The sequence below is a fragment of the Ochotona princeps genome, chromosome 6 (genome assembly GCF_030435755.1).
Source record: "Ochotona princeps isolate mOchPri1 chromosome 6, mOchPri1.hap1, whole genome shotgun sequence".
NCBI lineage: Eukaryota > Metazoa > Chordata > Mammalia > Lagomorpha > Ochotonidae > Ochotona > Ochotona princeps.
Window position 1 is genome coordinate 57,978,121 of NC_080837.1, and position 26,752 is coordinate 58,004,872.

A 26,752-nucleotide genomic window follows, 5' to 3' on the forward strand; every position below is an offset into this window, starting at 1 on the left:
TGCTTTCCCAGGTGCATTAGCAGAGAGTTGAATCACAAGTGGAGCAGCCAGGACTTGAACCATTGCCCATTTTGGATAGCAGCACAGATGCTATGCAACAGTGACAGCCCACAAGGCAGCCTTGTAATTCTGTGTTTCTATGGATTATAGAATACGGATGTTTAAAAAAAAAAACCCTGGGTTATAGATAGGAAGAAGACAGAAGAAGAACCTGAATTCAGTACCAGGATATTTTGACTACGTTGCTTATTTAAATTTTAATCCTTGTGTCAACTTGTGTGTGACAAAACACAAGGTAAAGGTGACTTCCAAGCACCTGGTGTCAGAGTGCAGAGTCCAGCCAGCTGTGGTTTCCTCTGCTGCGTGACCTCTGACAAATCACCTTGGCCATTTTACCTCTGGGCCTTAATGTCTCATTTGCTTTCCTTTCCTGAAAATGATAGTGATTGTGACAAGGACCAGGCAAAATCATGTGGTTACAAAGTGCCATGAGGATTATGCTATTTTTGGATAACTTGAAAAAAAAAAAAAGCATGTGCCAGAGATCTGAAGAGTTAAATCCAGGGAAGAAGGGGTGGATGTCTGATCTGAGTGACCTGGATTGACTGTTTCTCAAGTTCTTCTGGAGACAGAGCCTGAAAATGGAGTAAAATCTGAAAAAGTAAACTAGAGAATCTATTGCATGAGAGTGTTAAATGTTTACTGATTTCCCACTGATAAAACTAAGGCCCTGTTAGCTTCCCAGCTGCTATGATTTGGATGTGGTTTATGCCCTGCCAAAACTTAGGTCGCAGTCTAATTGACAGGTGGTGGGACCTTTCAGGACTGCTTGTGTTACGGAGACCCCATCTTCATGGAGGGATTAATAACAGTCCTCGTAATGGGGAGAGCAGATTATCACAAACCCTCTGTTCACCTTCTCCCCTCTGCTTTCTCACACGTGCCCACATGAGGTCAGACTGCCAGATGCTGACTTGAAACTTCCTACCTCATCCCCATCCACTCCACCAAGAACTGTGAGCTAAACAAATCTCTTTTCTTTGTAAATTGCTCAGTTTCAGTTATTTTGTTACAGCAACCAAAAACGGGCAAACACACCAGCATCTTTCGATAAAGCTAAGAGACTCGGCCTGCCCCCTGAGGACTAGTGTGAGCTGACCTCAACGTGTCTCCAACTACATTCCTGTCCTTACACTCTGGCATTCGCCCCACACACTTTTCTTTTATCCAAGGTCCCCAGGATCCTCCCTCTTTGGACCTTTCCTCTAGATATTCTCTCTCTCTCTCTCTCCCCTTGAGATTATTTATTTTCTTAGAAAGGCAGATCTACAGAGAGAAGGAGACACAGAGAGGAAGATCTTCGGTCTGTTGGTTCACTCCCCAAGGGGTTACAACGGACAGAGCTGAGCTGATCTGGAGTCAGGAGCCAGGAGCTTCTTCCGGGTCTCCCACACAGGTACAGGGTCCCAAGGCTTCGGGTCATCCTCTACTGCTTTCCCAGGCCACAAGCAGGGAGCTGGATGAGAAGTGGAGCAACCAGGACATGAGCTAGCACCCATATGGGATCCCAGCACATGCAAGGTAAGGATTTAGCCACTAGGCTATTGTGCTGGTCCCAACATGTTCTATTCTTTGGACAACTTACTTGCTGTCATCTGCTGATTTCAAATTCATTCTTCATTCCAGCATCACTTCCTTAGGAAGCATTCCATCATGACCAGGTTATATTGAAAGAAATTTGCCTTCCCCATTTTTAATTGTGTGAGTGTTTACTTGTTTTTGTTTGCTATTCTCACTGCCTTATAAGCCCTGTGATTGATTCTTACATTGGCATTCCCTGGTGCCCAGCATAGGGTTTGGCACATGTTAGGCACTCCACATCTATCTACTGATTCCAGCATGCCCTAGGAAGTTTCAGCACCTAGAACATAAATTACAAGAGCAGTAGTTCTTTACCTTGGAAACTAACGCCAGGAAATGAATATCTGAGCCAACATGGTGTATTTTAGCCCTGTCAAAGGAGACTTCTGATTTAAGCTGCTAAATGTTAAAACAATTAATAGTTAAATAACTAGGAAGTGCAGCTTTGGTGCTCTCAAGTAATATTGACATACACATAGGATCACCATAGAATTTACTCAACCTCACTTTTCAAAACAGGGCAAACTCACTAAACTCCGTTACCATGTGGTACTTCTGATGAGGATTAGGGGTAAGGTGTTCTAGTTACAAATTCCCAAGTTGCTAAGAATAAGTATGACTTATAAGTATGACACAAAGTAAAAATTCTCAAACCGTAGTGAACGAAATGCAGCCTTTACTGGAAACTTAAGAAAATATTTTAGTATTCTCTAGGGTCTTGACTAATAAGTTAATTATTGATTTACCAGGATAATCCAGATATCGGAAGTGCTGCTTGACATTTCACTGAATATAATTAGCCGAAAATGAGGAGATTTGGACATGATGACACACAGGAGGAACAGTTCATTCTACACCTTTCCGCTCTACTTTAGTCCCTGGAGGTTTTCCCAGCCAGTGGGGTCCTGTCTACACTGCTTTAGTCTTTATCAGGACTTTGGTCGCTGCTGACAAACGAGTCTGCTCTGGCAGTCCACGGAGGCAACTTGGAGAAATGTATATTGGGATCATCTGCAGAATCATTTCCCCAAATAAACATTTCACTTTTTTACTATAGAGACCCTGTGATGTCATTAATAACCTTGAAAATGGCAGTTGTTTTTTTTCCTCTAGAATTGTGTTGTGTCTTAGCCATTCAATCATAAATTCTGTTTCCTACAAATGAACATCAGTCAACAGAGCGAGCTTCAGAAATGTTAACTTATTGTTTAGCAAAAGGCAAACCATTTTTCCTTTTATTTCTTCCAATGTAATACGTATTTGTGGAGGGCCTACTAAGTGCAGGCACTGTGTTAATCCCTGGTGAATACGGCAGTGGAAAAGGAAGAACAAAGTCCCTGTCCTTCTAGAACTTAAAGTTTGATATGTGCCTCATAAAGGGAAACTGAGATTGGTGGAGAATTTTCATGCCATTTATAAGTTGAGAGGGATGGTCACATGTTACAAAGAGCAGATATACAACTGATCTTCTCTGTCCAAAGAGTCTCAATCTGTGGATTCAGCCATGGTGGACTGACAACATTGGAAAATGTATTGATGTGTATCAAACACGTATACACTTAAACACATTCAGTTAATTAATTAGCTACATCTATGACAGGGAAAAATAACACACATGCCTGTAAACAGCTCAGGTTGTTCCAGGCTGTGGCAAGAAGGCTAGAACTCCATCTAGGTCTTTCAGCAGGTGGCAGAGACCCAAGAAACACTTGAGCCGTCATGAGCTACTTCTCAAAATACTCAGCAGCAGTCAACAGGATTGGATCAGTAAGAATCAGGACTTGAGGTAAACACTCGGACGTGGGATGTGGCAGCTCCAAAGTGCTGCTGTAAACATCCACCCCATGTGTAAACTTTTAAAATAGTTACTTCCTAACAATATAGTGTCTATGTACACAGCCTTTGCATTGTGTTACCATTGTAAGTGATTAAGCGATCTTTATACCTGAGGATGTGTGGAGGGAATATGCAAATATCACATCATTTCATATGAGAGACTGGAACATCCCTGGACTGTGGTACCTGCTGGAGGCTCAGGAACCCTGTGGTGACCGAAGAATGAATGTTTCTCCGAATTTTAAAACATTCATCCTTCTCCGTTACAGAAATTATTTTTAAACAGGGTAATCTATTCCATATAAAAAGGTCTAATGGGAACTTAGTTATAGAATGCTGATTCAAATTTATAAAAGGCAAATATGAACATTTGTAAAATGGTCTTCAAATATAATGTATAATAAAAATGGCATTCTAATTATTAATTAATGATTCCCATTATGCTGTTTAGCTAATGTTTAGCTAAATTTTATTTAATCTATCCTTGAAAACTGAGTAGTCACTTTAACATATCTAGCGCTTTGTAGAATGCCTGGCATACCTCATTAAAATAAAATTTTATATTCAGATTATCAACAAGATTGGTTTGCAAACTGGCAAGACAGGCAGAATATTTCGATAGTTTCACAACATTGTGCAGAATAAATGAAAATTTAGGATTTTGGTTTTTAAAAATAATTCATAACATTTAATAACGTAATTTATTTCAAATATATATAATGAAATTCATCATGTATCATTTCTATATGTCTCAAGGTTTTGGCTAGCCGGACAAATGGAGGCATAGACACTTCTGTGTTCTATGGATTGCCTGTTGCAGAATCTAGAACACAGGGCCAGTTTCATGGGCTTGTGACTTGAGGATAGGAAAATTCCATGGCCCTCTAAGCTTAAAAGGGGGTGGCATTGTGGTGCAATGGGCTAAACTGCTTCCTGTGACACGAGCATCCAATGTGAATGCTGGTTGAAGTCTCACTTGCTCTATTTCCAGTCCTGAAGAAGGTATAAATGCAGGGCCTCCTGCCTCTCGGGTGGGAGACCCAGATGTAGTTTTAGGCTCCTGGCTTCGGCCAGGCCCAGCCCCACCTGCCCTCTCTATCTCAATCCAGACTTTCAAACAAACAATATATATATATATTTAAAGCAAATATTGCAGTAACTTTATATTACAGATGTTGAAAGGCTGCTGCTGCTAGCTTCTCTAAATTATCACTGACGATAATAAGCATCAATATATTGCATCAGGGCCCGGTGCGGTAGCCTAGTGGCTAAAGTTCTTGCCTTGCACATGCTGGGATCCCATATGGATGCTGGTTCATGTCCTGGCATCCCTGCTTCCCATCCAGCTCCTTGCTTGTGGCCTGGGAAAGCAGGTGAGAACGGCAAAAGATTTGGGACCCTGCACCCATGTGGGAGACTCAGAAGAAGCTTCTGGCTCCTGGCTTTGGATCAGCTCAGTTTTGACCATTGCCGTTACTTGGGGAGTGAATAATTGGATGAAAGATCTTCCTCTCTGTCTCTCCTCCTCTCTGTATATCCGGCTTTCCAATAAAAATAAATAAATCTTTAAAAAAATAATGATAGGGCCCGGTGCGATAACTTAGCAGTGAAGGTCCTCGCCTTGAACGCCCCGAGATCCCATATGGACGCCAGTTCTAATCCCGGCAGCTCCACTTCCCATTCAGCTCCCTGCTTGTGGCCTGCGAAAGCAGTCGAGGACAGCCCAGAACATTGGGACCCTGCACCCGCGTGGGAGACCTAGAAAAGAAGTTCCCAGCTCCTGGCTTCAGCTTGGTGCAGCACCAGCCATTGCGGTCACATGGGGATTGAATCATTGGACGGAAGATCTTCCTCTCTGTCTCTCCTCCTCTGTGTACATCTGCCTTTCCAATAAAAAGAAATCTTTTTAAAAATGATAGTAAATTTATAATGTAATACCAAGTAAAATTTAAATTTTAAGATGATAATCTTTCCCCAAGAACTCACAGTTTACTTAGAAAATGAAATTGTCTTTATCTGTTAAAAGATCTGTTTTTTTGAAAGGCAGAATTACTGAGAGAGAGGGGAAGGCAGAGTGAGAACACTTTGATCTGCTGCTTTACTCCCCCAGATGGTCCCGATGACCAGCCAGGGTCAGGCTGAAGCAGGAACCAGGGATTTCACCCAAGTCCTACACGTGGGAGTAGGAGCTCAGACACTCAGGCTATCTTTTGCTGCTTTCCCAGGTGCATTAGCAAGGAGTTAGGTTAGAAGTAGGATAGCAGGGCCTGGCGCGAAGGCTCTGGGACCAAATCCTCACCACACACAACGGGGATTCCATATGGGCGTGTTTGTTTCCCGGCTGCTTCACTTCCCATCCAGCTCCTTCTTGTAGCCTGGGAAAGCAGTCAAGGATGGCCCAAAGCCTTGGGACCCTGCACCCACGTGGGTGACCTAGAAGAAGCTTCTGGCTCCTGGCTTCAGATCAGCTCAGCTTTGGCCATTGTGGCCACTTGGGGAGTGAATAAGCAGATGGAGCAGATGAAAGATTTTTCTCTCTGTTTCTCCTTCTCTCTGTAGACATGCCTTTTCAATCATATATATATATATGTGTGTGTATATATAATATGTTTATGTATAAACACACATACACACATATAAAAGAAGTTGAATGGCCAAGATTTGAGTTGTTGCTGAAACAGGATGCAGGCGCTGCAGGCAGCAGTTTAATGTACCAGACACAAAGAAAATGAAATGCTGTGCTTATGAGAATATTATGTTTTGGAGATGAAAATTAAGCAATAATGTGGTCTAAGAATTACCATTACTGATGAAAAAGAAGCACTCAAGTTATTAATGGTACACTCTTTAAGAAGATAAATATTGCTCAAAATTGGGCTCAAATCTGTTTCATTATTTGCTACATGATCCTGGATAACATACTTTTTCTGTCTTCCCTTCTTCCCCTCCTTCTTTCTGGCTTGTTTATTTGAAAAATACAGAAGGAGAAATGGAGACACAGAGAGGTCTTCCATTTGTTGGTTCACATTCTAAATGGTCACAATGGCCAGTGCTAAGTCAGGCAGAAGTCATGAGCCAGGAATTCCTCTGGGCTCCCCTACATGGGTGGCAGGGCCCAAGCTCAGGCCATCTTGTGCCGTTTCCCAAGCCATGTTAGCTGTGCTGGATCAGAGGCAGAGCATCCAGGACTCAAACTGATGCTCTGATATGGGATGCTGGCATCCCAGGCAGCTTAACCTGCTGTTCTGTGCTGCAACATTGGCTGTTCGACTTGACCTTTGTAAGCCTCGGTTTTTGGTTTCCAAATGGGGATCACATCACTGGGTCCAGAAGGTTGATGAAAGGATCAAATTAGATAATGAATGCAAGTGTTCAGCACAGGGACCTGGACATGATAAATCCTCTACAAATGGAACTATCACCATTGATAGGATTTTTCCTCTGGGACTTTAATTTATAAAGTAGTTACCTTATTGACAGGAATAATGTTTTTGACATTGTAGTAGAAGCCAAAATAAACCATGTTGAAAACTCCATGACGTCCCAAAGTTGCCGTAAATCCTTTGTTGAGGCCCTGGAATCCGAAGCCTTCCTTCTTAATGATGTGTCTTGCGTAACTCATGGTGGACAGTTGCTGCAGGAGAAAGAATCAAAGCCAGAAAGATGATCTTTGGGACTGCTGAGAAGAGGAAATCATTGTATTAGCTTCTCTTCAAGCTAGAATGGTTAGAGACTTCTTTTCCCAAACATGAATAATCATGCCTGGATCTATGCTTTTGAAAATGAGAAAACCCAAAAAGCAAATAAAATTTCATGCATAACAACAAGTTTTCTGGAGAAGATTGTTGGCAAAGAAAAAACATCCTTGTTGGAATTAGTGAAACTAATGTCATGTAATAACTATCACCACTTTCAGCATGTAAATAATTGCACCCAATTCTGGGTTACCCACTCTAATGGAGGGGATTACCCAGAGAGATAAGTTAGTAATCCTTAATTGTGCATCATCCAAAAGGAATTTATACTTGGCTGCTGAGTCCAGTATATTTATCTTTCTAATTACATTTGTCTAAAGCCAACATTACAATTAGTCATGATTCCATCTCCTCAATGGTTTAAACTGCACTAGGTTGGAAACTGACCGTGGTTCCATGGATAAACAGCTGTTGATTGGACATGTCCTCAGGAAGGTGGGCAATCAGTGCGGATATCCCGCACAGCGATAAACTACAAGTCCACAGCGTTGGGAATGCTGGGTTACCTCTAGTTTACTCATTTCCAGTCCTGTGATCGATTACCCAAGGCAGAAACACCTGACTGCTGGAATCCAATCTATTGCTCCTTTTGGAACTGGCTGAGCTCACTGCAGTAATATCTGAGGCTTACAGTTCATTCTAATACAATTACAACAATTCATAATTTTTTTTTAAAGTGTGAGTGGGGCCTGGTGTGATGGCCTAGTGGCTGAACTCCTTGCCTTGCATGCTCCGGGATCCGATATGGGCGCCAGTTCTAATCCAGGTGGCCCCACTTCCCGTCCCGCTAACCCTAACCCTGCTTCTGGTCTGGGAAAGTAGTCAAGGACAGCCCAAAGCTTTGGGTTCCTGCACCCATGTAGGAGACCCATAAGAAGCTCCTGGCTCCTGGCTTCAGGTTGGTTTAGCACCGGCCCTTGTGGCCACTAGGGGAGTGAATCAATGTAAGGAAGATCTTTCTCCTCTCTGTATATCTGACTTTTAATAAAAATAAATCAGTCTTTAAAGTGTGAGTGACTGTTTCCTTGTTGGAGATCCTGCACAAATGCTCTCTCTTGTGATCGCATTTTGACTAATAAACAGGGGAAAATGTTCAGTGCTAATTTTTTCTTTTTTTTTTTGGCCCACAAGGCAAGCAGTGACTTGGTATCTGATATTTCACTGGAAAACATTGCTGAAGTGGTCATGGCTGTCTGGTGTGTTTTCAGACTAAAAGTTTTTTTTTTTTTTAATCAGGTGCAATTATGGCTATAGCAGCAGAACAGAACAGAGGCAATCAGTGTCTCACCAAACATGTATTAATAGCCGTAATTAACATGATACTTTAGATGAGTGTGTTTATATAGTAAATCCTTTAGTTTCTTCTTGTAAATGTTCTAAGATCTCCAGCTACAATTCTATGCTTAACTCCATCTTTTCATCTAAGTGGATTAATTACAATAAGTTACATAAAGCTTAAGGAAACCTTTTTTATTCTATGCTCCCATGGTTTTCTCATAGTTCAGTCTTGAAATAACAAAGAATGTATCTCATATAGAAAAGCCAAAATATTTTCAGAGGGTTAACATTCTGCTCTATAACATGAGGCATTTTTGTCTGAGTTTAGGCACATTGATTATCCATTCAAATGACTCGATTTGCTTTTTGAATCAGATGTCGACGAATTAAGCAGGTGATCTTTTCTGCTGGAAAGAAGTTGAAGCGCAGAGCAAAGTGCTCTGAAGAAGGCAGCCTAGGAACGGGGAAGCAGAGAGAGTGTTTTTCCTGAGGAGGGAAGGAACAGGGCAGAAGCAAGGTCTGCTGAGCCCAGCCTGACCGACACTGGACTCCCTGTATTGGGCTCCCTAGATCCCACCCAAGCTTTTCTCCATAATGACAAATCTGAAGTCTCGAGGGCAAAAAATGGATAGGGACACTTGGATATGGACATTTGGATAGGGACAAATGGATAGCGATCATTCAGATTTTAAATCAACATAGAAGTAAAAAGCCAAAAGTGCAGATGACAATGGCTTTCCCTTAGAACTTGGCTTTAAAGATGATTTTTATGGTTCAAAATCCTAGTTTGCTAAATCATCAGGATTTGGACAATTAAACTAATTTGAACAAAAGTGCTTCTCATCATCTTGAAAAGCGAAGGCTTACACTAGACCTTAGTGAGGACCAACAAATATGCAAATAGCATTTCCTAATTGTTTGTTCCCTGATTCTCACTTGTTTGGGTGTGTGCAGTGAAGTACAATGTGCAGATTTTAAACCAAAACGCTTTCTTCAGCTTGAATCCTACTAGTAAATAATGAAGTAGACCAGAGGGTAGCATTATAATTAGACACAGGGCTTCAGGGGCATGACCTTGGCCAAGTGGGTAAGATGCCACTTACGACGCTCATATCGCATAGCAGATTGCCAGGGTTTATCGGCTCTGCTCCCAGTTCCAACTTCCTGCTAATTGTACACCCTGGGAGGAAACAGGTGATGACTCAAACGTTTGGCCTGCTGCCCATGTGGCAGACTTGGACTGAGCTGCCAGTTTCAAGATCTGGTCTGGTCTATCCTCAGCTATTGTGGGGATTTGGAGAAGGAGCAGTCAATGAGAGCTCCATCTGTCTCTAATTGCTCAAATCAGTCAATAAAAAAAAGTAGGAGCTTGGAGTTGGACAGCTATAGGTATGAATGTCAGCAATATCACCAGCTAAATATGGCAAGTATTTTATCCCTACTGATTTATCCCCTCCTTACTAGTTGGAAAACAAGGATAACAGTAGATGCTTCCTCACAGGATGAGTGCAATGATCAAGGATGCTGTGATGATAAATAATAGGTCAGGAACTTACTTCCCAGCAGGTCTTGATGAACAGATATTTAAAATCATGACAATTCCACCAAAAATCATAAAATGACTGTAATAACAAAATAACAGGTGATTTCTTTGTTGGTGGAAGGTAGAGGCAATAAAAAGAATAGGCAGATTTAAGGGAGATGGACATTGTAAACTAGCGTGTTTCTTCCCATTTCTTCTGGCCATCCTTTTCTTCTCCTGGGGCCTTGGTGTTGAAGTTCACTCCAAACATGCAGCATGCAAAGATGTCAGGTTTGCTTCTTCTGAGGTCCAGCCAGATCCAAGCCTAGACCAGGAATCTCATTCCAGGGATGGTGCCTTGGCCACAGGGCTTTCTTCTCTGGAGCTGCGGGGTCTGTACACTGGCCTTTCCCCTACCGTTACAGTTTGCATCCTCAAAAGGTTCTCTGTGTTTGACAAGCATAGGGCTGTAGAAGCAGGGCAACATGGGAGCAAAGGTTGGGAATGGAAAAGTATGGACTGTGTCTCCAAGCCTAGGTGCCTTTAGAACTAGACAATTCTTTCACAATATGGTATCAGGTACGTGGAACAGAGTGAGAGCTCATCCTATTAATCACCATCACACACGCTCAACATTTTATGTATATGGTTTCATTTATTTCTCTCATCAAGTGTGTGTGGGCATTTCCAATTGACAGATGTGAAAACTAAAGTGTAAAAGTTTGGTTATTTGCCTAAGATACACAGTAAGTGGTAATGCCAGAATTCAAATTGAGGAACCTTGAGCTCCAAGTTTGTAGGGTTTTTTTTTTTTAACTTTTTCTATTTATGTTTAATTACTTATCTGAAAGAAGGGGAGAGGGAAACAGGGAGAGAGACAGATACTGCTTATCTTCTGGCTAACTTCCTCAATGCCAGGGCTGGGCCAGATTGAAGCTAAAACCCAGGAACTCAATCTGGGCCTCATGTGAGTGTGGCAGGGAACCCAGAACTTCCGCCATTATCTGCTGCTTCTCTGCGTATACAGTGGTGGGAGACTGCGCAGAACCAGGGACTGGATCCAGGCACTCCGATATGGGATACAAGCATCCCAAGTGGTGTCTTAATTGCCAAGCACACTTCCGTCTCCAAGTCTGTGCAGTTTTCCTCCGCATGGTCCTGCTATCCTAACACATTTGTTTGCTTTTCTCCACAACTCAGTCAGTAGGTACTATGCATTCTTACTTTTCAGGTAAGGAAACCAAGGATAGTTAATGATATCAAGGCAAAATCCTGCTAATAGCTGGCTTAACCAGAATATTTCATTTAGTTCAGTGGTGTTCTCTCCATATTCATCCTGGTTATACACAGGGCATGAGATTTTCAGAGTTTGAGGGTCCAGCTGATATATAACAAATACATAATGGCACATGTACACTTTTTTTTTTTTTTTGCTTTGGTAAGCTGGGGCCTGGGGTAAGGAAAACCAGAACTCTAATGCCTAAAGAAATTAGAAGTAAAATTATGACAGTTTTTTTTTTTTGCTTCATTCAGAGACCTTGTATTACACACATGTAAGCAAATATTTAATTAGAAAGGCAAAACACAACTTCCACTAGGATGCTTAAATAGGAAAATACAGAATCATTTTGACTAGATCTCTGTAAACACAAGGAATTTTACTAAACTTATTTGATTACCGGGCTTCCATTTCAAAACAAAATGGTGACTGATTAGCATCATCAGCCAAATGATTCCGATACTATCCAACCCAGCAGGTCACTAACCAGTTCAATTTCCTTCCAATATTTAGATTCACTCCAATTTTCATATTTCGTTACCAACTGTGGGCCAAATTGCATTCTAACTTTCCTATATGAGGCTATCATTGCACAGTGCTTTAAGCATGGAAGAAGTGTATCCAATACAGTTAATATTGTGATATCACATGCAAATCTTCGTCTCATACTAATAGTGATTTTATTGAAACTAAATCAAACCCTTCTTTACCTTATATTTCAGTTATGAATTACATATTGAAACTGAAATTATATATTCTTCCATGCACTCATTTATTTAACAAATATCTACTGAGAGCCCACAGGTGCCATGCCCCTTGCTAAATATCTAGCAAAGTACTTTGCTTCACCTTCTACAAATCTTTGACTGTTTCATGGGTTGAGATGCTAATAACATAACATTGTTTACCTAAGATAGTCTGCAATAATGGTTATAAAATATGGAATCAAATTTCTGTTTAAATAGTCCTTCAGAGGTTCAATTTATAATAACATAACATTGATTACCTAAGATAGTCTGCAATAATGGTGATAAAATATGGAATCAAATTTCTGTTTAAATAGTCCTTCAGAGGTTCAATTTAAAAAGAAGCTCCTAAGTGAAGTAAGCCAAAGGCAGGAAGAAAAGTATGGCATGGTGTCATTTATATGTAAAATTGGAGGGCGATGGTCAAGTAGACAGAGGTGGTGAATGAAAGAATAGTTGGCATGGGCGAGGAAGAAACAGGGACAGTAGCAAATATGTAGGATGAACAAGTCCAGAGACCCAATGTCCAACGCAAGGATTAGCATTAATAATCTATATTGTATTAAAGAGTTTTGTTAATAGTTCACCTGTTACATAAAAAGTCATTATGTGAGATGACTGATGCTAATCTGCTTTTCTGCAGTGACTATTTCATGGTGAGTGTATACACCCAGCACCGGCATGTGGTAAATATTAAGTATACACAATAAAATGTATTAACATGTTAATGTGAAAAAAAAAATAGAACAAGAGAGAGAAAGAAGTTCCTTTGCTGAAACAATATCCCCAGGCACCACTTCGGGGCACTGACTCCCCACTCTGAGAGTTCAGGACTACCAACAAATCACTGAGATGACTTATGGCAGCTGCAGCTATTTTTTCTGGAGTTCTTCCACCCAACTACTGACCATAGCTGGCTCTGATTAGCTTGTGAGATCACAGACAGAGGTTTTAGGCAGCAGGCCTTGTTCCCTGTATAAACAGGCATCAGATTATGACCACCAGGCAGAGAGGTGGGATGTGTCCGTGGGTTTCCTTCATGTCTAAGTCCAAGGAAGAGCCCTGGGCACATCACGTTAAAAGACTGCACGCTCCACAGGCATTTCTTTGCTCAAGGTGAATTTTGCTGCATTTTTGAGCCAATGGAAGACGGGCATTGCACTGGATTTCATCATATGGCTGGAAAGTGAAACGATGAGCCCTTTATACAATGGACTAAATGTCCTAACGTGGGCCTTCAGAAAAACACTGCTTCGTTTAAAGAGAGAGAGAGAGAGAGAGAGAGAGAGAGAGAGAGAGAGAGAGAGAGAGAGAGAGAGAGATCTCCAATTGCTACATTTAGCTTAGAAAATACATTTGCTACTCAGGAGATAGGATATCATCTATACTTATACTTTTCATTATTCACATGAGTTAGGCAGTTTCATGAATTTAAAAACAGAAAAAGAGAAAAACTTTCCTACTAAGAGCAAAATGTAAAATAAAGGAGAAGAATTATGCCAGCAAATCTATATTTATATAATTATTTTAGCTTAGAAATTTCATTAATTCATCATTACAGTTTATTTAAATAGGGCATAGCTATGGACAGAAAAGATAGCTAAATACGTTTTGTTTCATCTAGAGATTATGTTGTAAGAACAGGCCTATTTTGAAACAGCCCGACAGTGGAGAAGAATTTGTTGTCAACAAACCCTCCCAGATATTGAATCACAAAACTACATCAATTTGCTGCCCAACAATTACCCCTGGAGGAGCCCCAGGCCCTCTGGCACTCTGTTTGGCCCTACATTGCTGGCAGTGTGGGAAGGAAGGTGATGGGGCTGTGGCCGTGGAAACCACTGCTGGGAGGAGACTGCTCACAATGAAGGGACCTTGGCTTTGACACAGTTTCAGCAACACGCTTAATTTTACCTTGATTTTCCTAATTATTCAGGTTTCTTTATCCCAGTGAAAGTCAATTAGAAAGAAATCTTTATGATAATGTTTGGTGCCGTTGACTTTTCCCTGTCTATAAAATGGGCATAAAGCTATCACTTTGAGTTAATATGAGGATTTCAATTATTCAGTGAGCATGGGAGCTGGAAAAAGTTGAAGTGTTCATAGTGGTGATGAGTAGGAAGGGATTAGATGGAAGTGTTGGCAGAAAGCAAAACCTTTTCCTTTATTTCTGTATTAGTTAATTTGTGGAAAAGTATATTTGTATGCTCTAATTTACAAAACTGTAATCCCAGGTAAGACATCTTGAAGTGTGTCCGGCATACCGTGAATGTTATGTAAATGGTAGCTATTATCATTACTTCAAAGTTTCAACTCTAAAAGAAAAAAAAAAAGCCTGAGTTTCTGGCACAGCTGGGTGGAAGACTGAAATCTATTTTCTCTAAATGATAATAGATATGCAACTTGGCTGGTGTCTTAGGTACTGCGGAAAGATAAGTATAGGAATGGATTCATGTGCATAATTCTCTCTTCTGCCCACAAACAGCATGGAATAGAAAGAAATAATCTATCTACTGAACAGTTGCCAGAGAGTGTTTCACATAGTAATTCAGGACAAATGTGAACCCCATACATGATTATGAATGTTGACATGCCCTTAAAGCTGGCTTCTTACACTATCTGTAAACAGAGCCACACGCTCACTCTCTAGAAATCGACTTCTTTAGTCTTTGCTCCTTCAGAGATGAGCACAATATACAGCCTTTTTATTCACTTTATAATGACCCTACATAATACAAGTTGGAACATTTGTTGTAATAAATCAAATAATCATTCAACTTTGTGGTATCATGAAGATCTAATTGGTCTCTACTAGACTATTAAACTGCTAGGTTCAAGCAGTATGAAGTACGAAGCATGAAGAAATAGACTTACAGGTGTCATCCAAAACCAGAATCAAATTCTGAACTGATTTCAAAAATTGTTATCCTTAAAAACGTTGGCATCGATTATACATGTCTGCTATTATTCAGTGATCCTTAAAATTAAAATCACAGAGCAAGTGGGATGAAGACTGGCACCCTTCTCTTGGTGTGAACACCTTTAATGACTACTTAGAAGTAAAACACAGGCTGCTGTAATTTCCTAAAAAGTTTAGCTTAATATTTTGGGGGTAGAATGATTATGTTCATATGTCATGTAGGCAAAAATGACAAAGCAGAAGGAAAACCTGTGTCCCAGCCACACATCAGAGGCAAATCCTATAGGCCTCAAGTGGAGGAACATTTTGGCCAAACAATAATGTTGAAGCAGATTTCAAAGTGGATAGGAAAACTGGGAAAAATACACATAAGACTTTGCTCCTGGGGAGAAATTCACATTTTCTAGGCTCATCAAGATCATGCTACACCGTTTGGTTCTGCACAACTGACTCTTAGCTCTCATACACATATAGACAAAACAAAAACAAAAACAAAAAACCAAAGGAGTAACTGGAGAGAAAGGTCCTCTAAGGACAATATGCTGCAGAGTCACACATTTGGCAAGCCTGGCGATGTGAGCCATCTCCAGTAGAGAAATCCTTGGGCAAACTTAATCCTAAACCAGAGAGATTACAAGCCAGAACGACTCTTTGCTTTGGTTTAACTTTGAAGGACGGAGGGAAATTTTGGTCTATCCCGATTTTTTCTGAACATGTTTTTACACCCATTGAACCAAAGCAGAGCATGACAAAACTGTGATTACTTTGCTCCCCACAGAAGGTCAATCATATTTAAATTAGAGACTGGTTTTCTTCATTCACTGTGAATTTTATGATACTAGCCAAGAGTTCAGTATTGGAATTGAAGGAAGTGTGGTAGAGATAATATTCTTTGAGTGATATGGCAGCAACTTAAAAAAAATGGAGGCAAGACAAGCACATCTATTGGAATATTTTATACAGAATTTGGGAGGTTATGAGGCAGTATGAAGGACTTAAATTAACCACGTTCTCCTTACACAGTTTTCGAATAGTTTATGGCTAAATTGGGTGAGGAGGTATATTTTGTGGGGAAGAATTCTGACCAACTAGAGAATCATCCTAGGCCAGAGTGGGGAGAAAAGGGTAGCTGCAGCCAGCAGGGGACTTGCCATGCCTTGGAAATCTCATTGCAAATCACACTTGGGACTCCAGGCTGGAGTTCTCATCATTCAGCTGCTGAGGGCTTAAAAGAAGGCATTCTGCCCTCAGCCAGCACTGCACTTGGACCCCCGCCGGAGGGACTCTTGCCTTGTACTCCATGCTTGAGGGGACTCATCCTGAGCCTCCACCAACCATGACCACCCCCACTTGGCCAGGAAATATCCACGTGCATCCTGCTCTTCCTTCTACACCAGTCTCTGGGTACCTGGGATTATGCCCTGTACCCAGTGTTCCATCTTCATCGCTCTACCACTGCCTAGAAAAATGTTAAGTTTAATGTTGGCCAAGATTGTGGTCCGAGGTAGTCTGTCTTTGTAGAGCTCCTTTTATCTGCAATATAAAATAACCTATGTGGGATTCCATGGAGGTTCATGTCCAACACATGGGTTAGAAAGACTGAACAGCAGACATGCTGCCTGAGAATATCACACTATTGGAAGGACAACAAGCAGTGTCCACCTGCAAAATAAACCTGTACGGAGGGAACTTGCTTTGCTTTCTTAAAGGTACTGTAAAGCAAGGTGATGATTCTGCATATAGACCTCCAATTTAGTGTTCTGTCACAAATGGTCATTGCTTAGAAAAAGCTATTTTTGCCCCACAACTTTGGTCAACTATAATTTCTCAATATTGACTGGGGTAATATCTCAAGATGAAGCTTTCTCTACAAAAATTTAAGGATTGATAAGATAAACTTGCATCTAGAAATAGTAATTACTGATTAATGCCTACCATTTTGCTAGGCTCTGTGTTTAAGACCTTTACATATATTATCACATTCAAATTCTCATAAAAAGCATGTAGTAAACATAACTCCTAAAATTTTTTAAAAAGGATTTGTTTGTTTTTTTTTTAAATTGCAAAGTCAGATATACAGAAAGGAGGAGAGACAGAAAGATCTTTTGTCCGATGATTCACTCCTCAAGTGGCCCCAATGGCTAGAGCTGTGCTGATCTGAAGCCAGGAGCCAGGAGCCTCTTCTAGGTCTCCCATGTGGGTACAGGGTCCCACGGTTTTGGGTCATCCTCAACTGCTTTCCCTTTCAGGCCACAAGCAGGGAGCTGGATGGAAAGTGGGGCTGCCGGGATTAAAATTAGTGCCCATATGGGATCCTGGCACATTCAAGGCAAGGACTTTAGCCACTAGGCTACCTTGCTGGGACCTCCTAACATTTACTAAGCCATAAATACATAATAGATATGACAGCTTTATATATACATCTCATTTAACCCTTATATCACTGTTTGACATGGCCATCATTATTATTATTTTTCCTGGCAAAAAAGAAAACTGGGCTATTGAAAAAGTAAAAAACAAGAAGTCATCATATATTCAATGACTAAACTCTCCATTTGGGGCTTGTGTTTCCACCAGTAGGCAGGAATGCCTTGCTCTAAGGACAGTGGACTCATCTCTACTGATTAATTGAGGTGACCTCTGGTATTCTGTTCAAGGCCACACTGTTGGGAAATGTTGAAAAGCATGACGGGAACTTGGATATGGTCTCTTCCCAAACCTTAAGCCATCCTGAAGGTGAGACTTAAATCCTGACAGAGCCTGTATAAGTATTTCTCTTGGCTTACATACTTTTGTTTAGACCATTGTGTATTTTCCAAATTTTCTTTTATGTGCAGGCACTGATTTTTTTTTAAAGTAAATGTTCATAGACAATATAGAAATACATCTCATTTCAAAACATTCAACTACACAGAGTCCCTTAAATACTTTTTTTCTCTCATTTTGACTTTCTCTCTAGATGTAGTCACAGCATAAATTCAGTATGAATTCCTGTAGATATGCACTGTCTTATTAGGAAGTTCCTGCCGATAAACAGGTAGAACCCACAGGGCAGTGAAAGTTCTAGGCGTGACACTATCATGGTGTTCAAGCCTGTAAAAGGGGCAACATCAAGACTGAACCCTATAATGAACTGAGAACTCTGAGTGATAACGACATGGCAACGTAGGGCCATCAATTGTAGCAAAGGTTTTATTCAAGTGGGCATGCTGGTAAGGGAGAAGGCTATATATATGTATAGGGGCATCGATCTATAGGAGCAGGAGGTTTATGGGAAATTCCTATACTTTTCAACTGACTTTTCTGTGAATGTAAAATCTCTCTGAAAATAAAGTCTTAAAGAAAAAAAAAAAAACAGGTAGCAGTGAGAGTTGTTTTACTGCGTGAAAAGCTACCACTTGGAACAGTTACATCCCACGGCAGAATGTTAGGTCAAGTCCTGGCTACCCTAAATTTCCTATCCATCTTCCTGATAATGTGCCTAGGAGGCAGCAGATGGTTGCCTAATTAATTTTTTTTTTCAGAAGGACTCGCACTTATTGGTATATAGATAGTGTAGATAAGGGTCTTAGGCTGTAATACAATATTGATTTGATTATGTTTACAGAATCTTTGCCTCTTGAAACTTGGGAGAATTGAATTCACAGGTCCTTCAAAATATAGGGCAGATAAACTCAATAAGCTAAAGGTCACATGTTCAACATTCTGCATATGTATAACGCCAAAAGATCAGTCTTGCACATTGCAATAGTACTGATACAGCATTAAACAAATAGAAAATCAGCAGGAAGGGTTACAGCGGAAAACAGCTTGAAGCTATCATAGACTATTGCAATAAAATTATGGGAAGATCTAAATGAAATTCCTGGCTACTGACTTGAACCAAGCCTGGCTTCTGTGGGCATTTGGGGAGTGAACCAGCAGATGGAAGATTTCACTCCATCTTTTCCTCCCTGTCACTTCAAATAAATGAACCAATCTTTTTTTTTTTTAAGATTTATTTATTTTTATTGGAAAGGCGGATATACAGAGAGGAGGAGAGACAGAGAGGAAGATCGTCCACCTGATGATTCACTCCCCAAGAGGCCACAACGGCTGGAGCTGAGTCAGTCCGAAGCCAGGAGTCAGGAGCTCTTCTGGGTCTTCCACGCCAGTGCAGGGTCCCAAAGCCTTGGGCTGTTTTCAACTGCTTTCCCAGGCCACAAGCAGGGAGCTGGATGGGAAGCGGGGCTGCCGGGACTAGAATCAGCGCCCATATGGGTTCCTGAGTATTCAAGGTGAGGACTTTATCCACTATGCTAATGCACCAGGCCCAAATGAACCAATCTTAAAAATCTATTTTTCTGATATCTTGGGGAATTAAATAAAATGTGCTGTTGAATTAATTTCACCTGGTTCTTTTTATATTTAGCTATTAGATAATATGACTCACATCATGTATTTTTCAATTTATTATTTTATTTGACAGACAGCAGTGGGGAGAATGCTCCCCTAGCTACTGGTTTACTCTGACTACTTACAACAGCTCCAGGCTATGCTGGGGCAAAGCCAGAAACTTGGGAACCCAATCCTGGTTCCCACATGAGTTGCAGGAACCCAAGCATCTGAGGCATCATTCTGCCTCCCAGGGTCTACTTAGCAGGAAGGAGGTGGAGTCAGGAGCCACAGCCAGGTACTAAACTCAGTTGCTGTGATACAAAAGGCCTCCCGATTAGCATCTTGACCCCCTAGGCTGAATGCCTACACCCATATCTTACTGGACAGCATTGCTCTCAAGTTCAAAACATTTTTAGTACATTTACTCACTTATACTATTTTCATAAATAGAAAAATTTTGGGTGCTTTCTAAAACATAAGTATGTATTACTTTTATACTTCAATAAGTTTTTAAAAGTATAATCTTTAAAGGCAACAGCCACTAAATTAATTACTTTCTTTCTTCTTTTCTCTTCCTGTTCCTTCTCTCTTTCATATTTGACAATACACAAAGCCTTAGTGTGAAGGAAGCAATAGTTTTTTTTGGCCATACCCGTGCTGAAGTGAACACAGCTAATATTTGAATTAAATCAACACAGTACAGGTGAACAAAAGTGAATTCCCTTGTTGGAGAAAAGAAAATGCCAGTTAGTGGAAGAAGGCTTTGGCATTAATGAGCCCAGAGAAAAGACCTGTGATATACTGGAAAATGACCAATGGTTATTTTCAAATAACTAGGCCCTTTTTTTTTTTTGATTCTTACGGTGTCACCATTACTCTATATTGGCTGACCAATCCCCACTAACTACTTTTTAAATTTGATCAATAAAGCCTAAATTACCTCATCAAAGCACTCCCTCAGTTCAGCCATTAGGATTGCCATAATTGAACGCTGATGTATATGATCCATGTGATCTTAGCTACTTCACTAAGTTTTGACTAGTTGCATTTAATGTATGAAATACTTTATAATAGGCCTCCTAGATTTCATCGTAATATCTGCCAATCCCTACTGCAGCGGATTCTTTAGCAGCAATGACCCCCTCCAACAGGCTCCCTCCCTCCACCACTTAATACATGACTGGCTCTACGGAAACAATTTGCACAGACTCTGTGTAAATGGACAGGAAGCAAGAACACATGCAGTACATTCCTGTGTTGGGCTGAAATCATGTTTATCATGCTCTAGAAAGTTCTTAGCACATGCAAAACATTAGCAGCTCTTACTTGGGCTCAGTGTAGAACCTCCTTGAGGGCAGAGGTGAGAAAAGAACAGAAGGTGTGAGCACAGATATTGCAATAACTCTCACTGTGGTCATTATTGTGAATGGAGGTGCCGTGGTGCTCTGTCCATTTGATCCCTGTGGTTAAATGTTGCTTAGATATAAGACTGCAATGAAAGGCCTGTTCATTCCTTTGCCTTCTCACTACTGCACCAAGACAGGCTTTCCAATGAGTGAATGAGGAATTGGTGAAGGACCTTCAAAATTTTCTTCTGGCTGATAATTCTTCCAACAAATCAAATTTGCCATGAGTAAATTCCATGGGTATTGGCTTTAATGTGCCACACTGACAGGACCATTGAAAAATGTTTATTTTCTTCTGTCACGTCTGCATTGTCTTTTTCCTTCATTTAAGCAATAGTAGAAAGAAAAGCAGAAACAAAAACTTGTGGAACACAGACTTTTCAAATGATTCAAAAGTGTTTTAAATCATATTAAGACAACCTTTTGAAACTTACAAAGTAATTCTCCCTGCATTAGGACTGACTTCATCTGAGTAGATACCATCTGGTGCCGGACCCTTTCCTCCCAGGTCTTGGCAGCTAAAGGTGAGCAGGCCCCCCCATTTCCCATATCATTGCCTGAGAAGCTGTCAGGAAGCTTTCAGACAATATAGGCAGGCAGGAAGTGGTGGGGGCTGGGAACGAGGGGTCTCCACCCATTAGCAGCTGCTTAAGTAGTAGGCAGTGAAAATTTTCTACACAAAAATTAGGTCAGCAGATACTTCGAACCAATTCATACCACATGCTACCCAGTTAGGGAATTAAATTGAAATGCTTAGGAAATGACCTGGGATGCCAACCTCTTGTTTCTCCCTTACCTTGTGCCTGGCACTCAAATGAATAAAAATGGAACAGTTGGACTTGGTGGTTTAAAAGGAATTACCAGGCAACTGGAAGGGGGTGAACGCTGCATGCACAAGGGAAACTGTCTCCATAGAACACCATGTACCAATGATTAAATGTCAAGACCCATCACTGTCCAAGTGGTGATGTCTACACAAGCTTAGCAACTTGCTCCTTCAAATTTAACCAAAATACAAGTTTGACAGATTATCAGAGCCTTTCAGGGAGGGTAATGGGTAGGGTGGGGAAAGGAGTGAGGTAATTTTAAAAACTGACTACATTTTTTGAAAAAGTACAATATTATTATCTCTGTGGTTTTGCTACAGACCATTCCAGTGCAATGTGAAAGAGAAATTTTTGCCCAAAGTTGGAAAAACATTACCAAGTAAGTCATTATAGATTACATGGTAACTGTGGAGCTAAAATGTCTGAACATACGTTTATCCATCAGATCTTAGTATATTTTTGTTAACACCTTCCTTGTGGGAGACAGTTGACTTTTTCTTGTAATATTTCCTTAGTAATAAGGATTTACCATGGCTTTTGTAAGAAGATAAGAGGTGGTTATATAATTTTCTATGGCTACGTAAAATAAATTTTACATTCTTTCAACAGGAAAATATTGGTTACCTCTGAAAATGCATCCCGATTGGCTTGCAAGCCAACTTTAACTACCTCAAAAGGATTCACCACGATGGCTTCGGTAAGTCCAGACCCAAGTCCAGCAATGGCAAATGTCTATAAAAAGCAAATCAACCAATATTTTAAAACAAGTTCTCAAGCATCGCAGGGTTGAGTATTCGACTCATTACACCAGGAGCTGTGTGTTTTGATGAGAATGGGGAAACCCACGTCAATGCACCTGACACCATTACTAATCAGCTGCAGCTCCTGACGACAATTCACAAAGAAAAAGTTACAGAAGTCATAAACTACATCCTAACAATTTCAAAATAAAATGACAGAGCCCCATCAACGATGACTTTTCCCTTTGACAAAAAGTGAGGTTGCTCGATGGATTTACAGTGGATATGACAATGTCCACATATACAGCAATTAAAAGAGAGTCTGCACTGTAACAGGAACATTTCATGTTTTTAAACATGCATTTATTTTTATTGCAAAGTCAGATATATACAGAGAGGAGGAGAGAAAGAGAGGAAGATCTTCTGTCCGATGATTCACTCCCCAAGAGGTCACAATGTCCGGAGCTGTGCCAAGCTGAAGCCAGGAGCCTGGAGCTTCATCTGAGTCTTCCCACACGGGTGCAAGGTCCCAAGACTTTGGGTTGTCCTCAACTGCTTTCCCAGGCTGCAAGCAGGGAGCTGGATGGAAAGTGGGGCTGCAGGGATTAGAACTGGTGCCCATATGGAATCCTGAAGCATGCAAGGCGAGGACTTTAGCCACTAGGCTATGGCGCTAGACCCAAGCACTTCATTTTTAAACATCTACTTAGCTAAACTTACTGAGCAGAATGCTTATTAAAAAAACTACGTTTCAGATAAAACAGTATAGCTGGAGACTTGAGTGTATACTCATGTTTCTAGAGTCATTCTAGAAAATAGTAATTTTTTTATTACTTTCCCCTATTATTAATCTTTTTTTTAATTATTAATTTTTTCTTAAAAAACCTGATAATTGCCCTATTCCATATCTAAACTTTGAGATGGGTTAGGTTGTTCTGAAGAACTCAGCTAAGATCTAGAGCATTAAAGTATATTGGGTTCTTACTTGCTATCTATTGAGGTTCTGCAATGGGAAAGAACACTTTGACAAAATTTTCCTCCAAGTACAATGTCAAAGTGTGTTTTTAAAAAAGATTTATTTATTTTTATTGGAAAAGCAGATATACTGAGAGAAGGAAATACAGAAAGAAAGATCTTCCATCCCCTCGTTACTCTCCAAGTGGTTACAACAGCCAGAGACAAACCAAAGTCAGGAGCCAGGAGCCTCTTCTTGGTTCCCATGCCGGTGCAGGATACCAAGGTTTCAGGCCATCCTCCACTGCTTTGCCAGGCAGAAGCAGGGAGTTGGATGGGAAGTAGAGCAGCTGGCACACGAACTGGTGCCCATATGGATCCTGGCAGATGCAAGAATTTAGCCAGTAGACTATTGTGCTGGGTGCACCAAAAATGTTTTCAAAAGATATATGTGTCAAAAATAACCACAACTACCAAAATGCACACATATTCATAAAAAGCAGAAAAACAAAATGAAGCAAAACATCTGGAGTAGATACTGGAAGAAAGTGATGCTTCACTACTGAACCTCCAACTCCAGGGGAGAAGTAGCACTCTATCCAATTAAGAGAACAAAACCAATGAAAAGAACATTAGCTGTTGTCAACTATCTCCAGTATCTTCACAATAGGAAGTTGAAGACAAGGCAGAAGCAGAGAGCAATGTGGTCAGCGTAGGGGTAGGTAGAGGGTCCAGACCTGGGAGCTGTAGGATTCTGTCTGGTTCTGCCACCTACTGGCTACGTGGTCAGAGCTGCTATGTATCACCCGCACGAAGGTGCTTAGCCCAGGCTGTAACCAGCCTGCGCCTTGCTATCCAAGCAGTGCCCTGCAAAGCCTTTGATTGGGAGAAGGGGGAAAGCTCTTCATAAATCACGCAAAAAACACCATGAACGTGTACTGTGGCTTTGGGGATCAATCATGAAACTTTAGATAAGGTAGTTTTCTCATTTGTGTAATGGAGACAATAACACCTAATTCTTCTGCTCCATAAAATTAATACAACGATCAAACTAATGCGTGAAAGCCCTTTGTAATCCAAGCACTATTGGTGTACATCGAGAGAGGAAAAGACGGGATTTTACAGAGATCCTAGGAAAGAGGGAATAACGAACATTGTTTTCTTTTTATTCTCCTTCATTATGATGTGCAACATATTTGAATGAGGTAACTGATCAAATATGTTACTTATTTATCTCAGACTTCCATCATGGAAACCAAAAGCAGAAAAAAAGAGACACATGAGTCCCCAACTCTTCAGACCAGCAAAGCTAAAATCCAGATGGTCAGGTTTGTCTTACTTACTATATGTTCTTCTATAAAACTCAGTTACATTTGCTGTCAGAGCTAGTGTTCAGCAGTCCCTTGTCAAAAGAATTGATCAGCTATCAGCAGATCGTTTTACACAGATTGTTCCAGAGGCTTATGTTTACTGCCAGGTTTCCAGCCTCTGAAGCTTTGTGTGTGAGAGCACCAGGGGACCCTTAACGACTCTTCAAGTGTCCAGCTGTATGAGAAAAAGAAACTGGAATAGATGATTTCAAGAACAGGGAAGAATTGTACACAAGGAACAGCCTGCACATTCGGTTGGAGGAGCTAGAATAGTCAAACACTTTTTCCTTTCAATTCTCAAGGGTAGGAAGACATGCTGTCTCACGCAGCACCAAGGTCCAACAGAACAGTCTTCTGGCCCTCTGCAGAATGTATTTCATAGTTTTTTCGTGTGGAAGTTTTCAGTCCTGTCTTTTCCTAAGATGTTCTAAAGTTAAGAATGTTATTAAGAGAACGAGCAACTAAAACCAGAATCTCAACCTGATTTTGAGATTCCTGGAGCCATCGCTCCTTCTCTCTCCCTTGCTCCCTCTCTCCTTTCTCTCTGTCTTTCCTGAGGATTTCATTTGTGTTTGGTTCTTTGGTTTCATACTTTTGTTTTTAAAATTTCATTTATTTTCACCCTGAAAGAGTCAGAGTTATAGACAGACAGGAGGAGGAGGAGGAAGAAGAGGAGGAGGAGAGAGAGAGAAAGAGAGAGTCCCCCATCTACTGGTTCACTCATCAAATGGCCACAATGACCAGAGCTGGACCAATCCAAAGTCAGGAGCCAGGAGCTTCCTCCAGGTCTCCCATGTGGGAAGGCTCTGCATCTTCCTCTGCTGCTTTCCCAGGCCATTAACAGGGAGGATGGATTGGAAGTGCAGAAGCTACGGTACAAACCAGTGCCCATATGGGATGCTGGCACAGCAGGTGGAGGATTATCCTGATAAATTAAAGAAGGCATGTATGCTTTGGAAACAGCAGATGCTTCTTGGACAATCTACTAGGCAAAGTAAGTATTCTGAAATGAAAATGCAGCTAGTTCTTGACTGAAGATGGTTCTTCGAATTCTTTTTAGATTTATTTATTTTTTTTATTGGAAAGGCAGATTTACAGAGAGAAGGAGAGACAAAGATCTTCTGTCTGCTGGTTCACTCCCCTACTGCCATAATTATTGGAGCTGAGCTGATCAGAAGCAAGGAGCCAGGAGTTTCTTCCAGGATCTCCCATGTGGATAGGGTTCCAAGGCTTCAGGCCATTCTCCACTGCTTTCCCAGGCAGAAGCAGGGAGCTGGATGGGAAGTGGAGCAGCTGGGACACGAACTGATGCCCATATGGGATCCCAGTGGTTGTAAGGTGGAGTTTTAGCTGCTAGGCCTCCATGACAGGCCTGTTTCTTAGAATTTTGATTTTTTTTTTCAGGCTGGCAAGGTGTGTGGTATGATTGTCTCTCCTGTGGGCAATGTTATTTGAGTCTCAGCTCCTGGTTTGCCATGTGTGATCATAAGGAGATGCCTCAAACACCACAATATACTGCGTTGCTATGATATTTTGTAAGGCAGATATAACAAATGCATTCTTAAATGCTTTAAAAGTTTTTAAACTTATTTTGATTTTATTTGAAAGGCAGAGAGGTAAAGAGACAGACAATGAAGATCTTCCATGTGCTGGTTCAATCTCCACATGCCTGCAACAGCCAGAGCTGGGTCAGGCTGCAGGCTGGGGCTCTCCCACTTGGAAGCCCAATTACTGGGTCACTGACTGCTGCCTCGTAAGGTACACTAGTGGGAAAGGGGATTAGGAGCAGAACAACGGGGACTTGAACCTTCAGTCATCCCAAATGGTAACTTGACATCTTGTGCTAGAATACCTGTCCCAATAAAGTCATTTTTGATTTAGCAATGTATTCAACTGATGGGTTTATCAGTATGCAATTCCTCTCTATGTGGTTTTGATGACAGTTGGATTTGATCCTTCTCTAGCTGGGATTTACCTTTAGGCTTGAGGAGAATACATTGCTAGATGGAAGGCCAATGTAGATCTTGTTTCATTTTGCAGATTTGGAGGGAGAAATTAGTTTATTTGCACTCCCTGCGGCTCTTGTGGCACACAAATTTGT

General features: G+C 40.9%; 1 protein-coding gene across 2 annotated transcripts in view; it reads right to left on the reverse strand.

Moving 5' to 3' along the window:
• The window catches only part of SLC25A21 (solute carrier family 25 member 21), a 473,857-nt gene that overhangs the window by 16,056 nt on the left and 431,049 nt on the right, over positions 1 to 26,752 (reverse strand). For both annotated transcript variants that reach the window (XM_004584775.2, XM_058666356.1), the window contains 2 exons: positions 22,212 to 22,319; positions 6,947 to 7,111 (listed from right to left, as the gene is read on the reverse strand). In XM_004584775.2, coding sequence (XP_004584832.1) covers positions 6,947 to 7,111; positions 22,212 to 22,319 — 273 coding nt within the window. The remainder of the gene's footprint in view (positions 1 to 6,946; positions 7,112 to 22,211; positions 22,320 to 26,752) is intronic.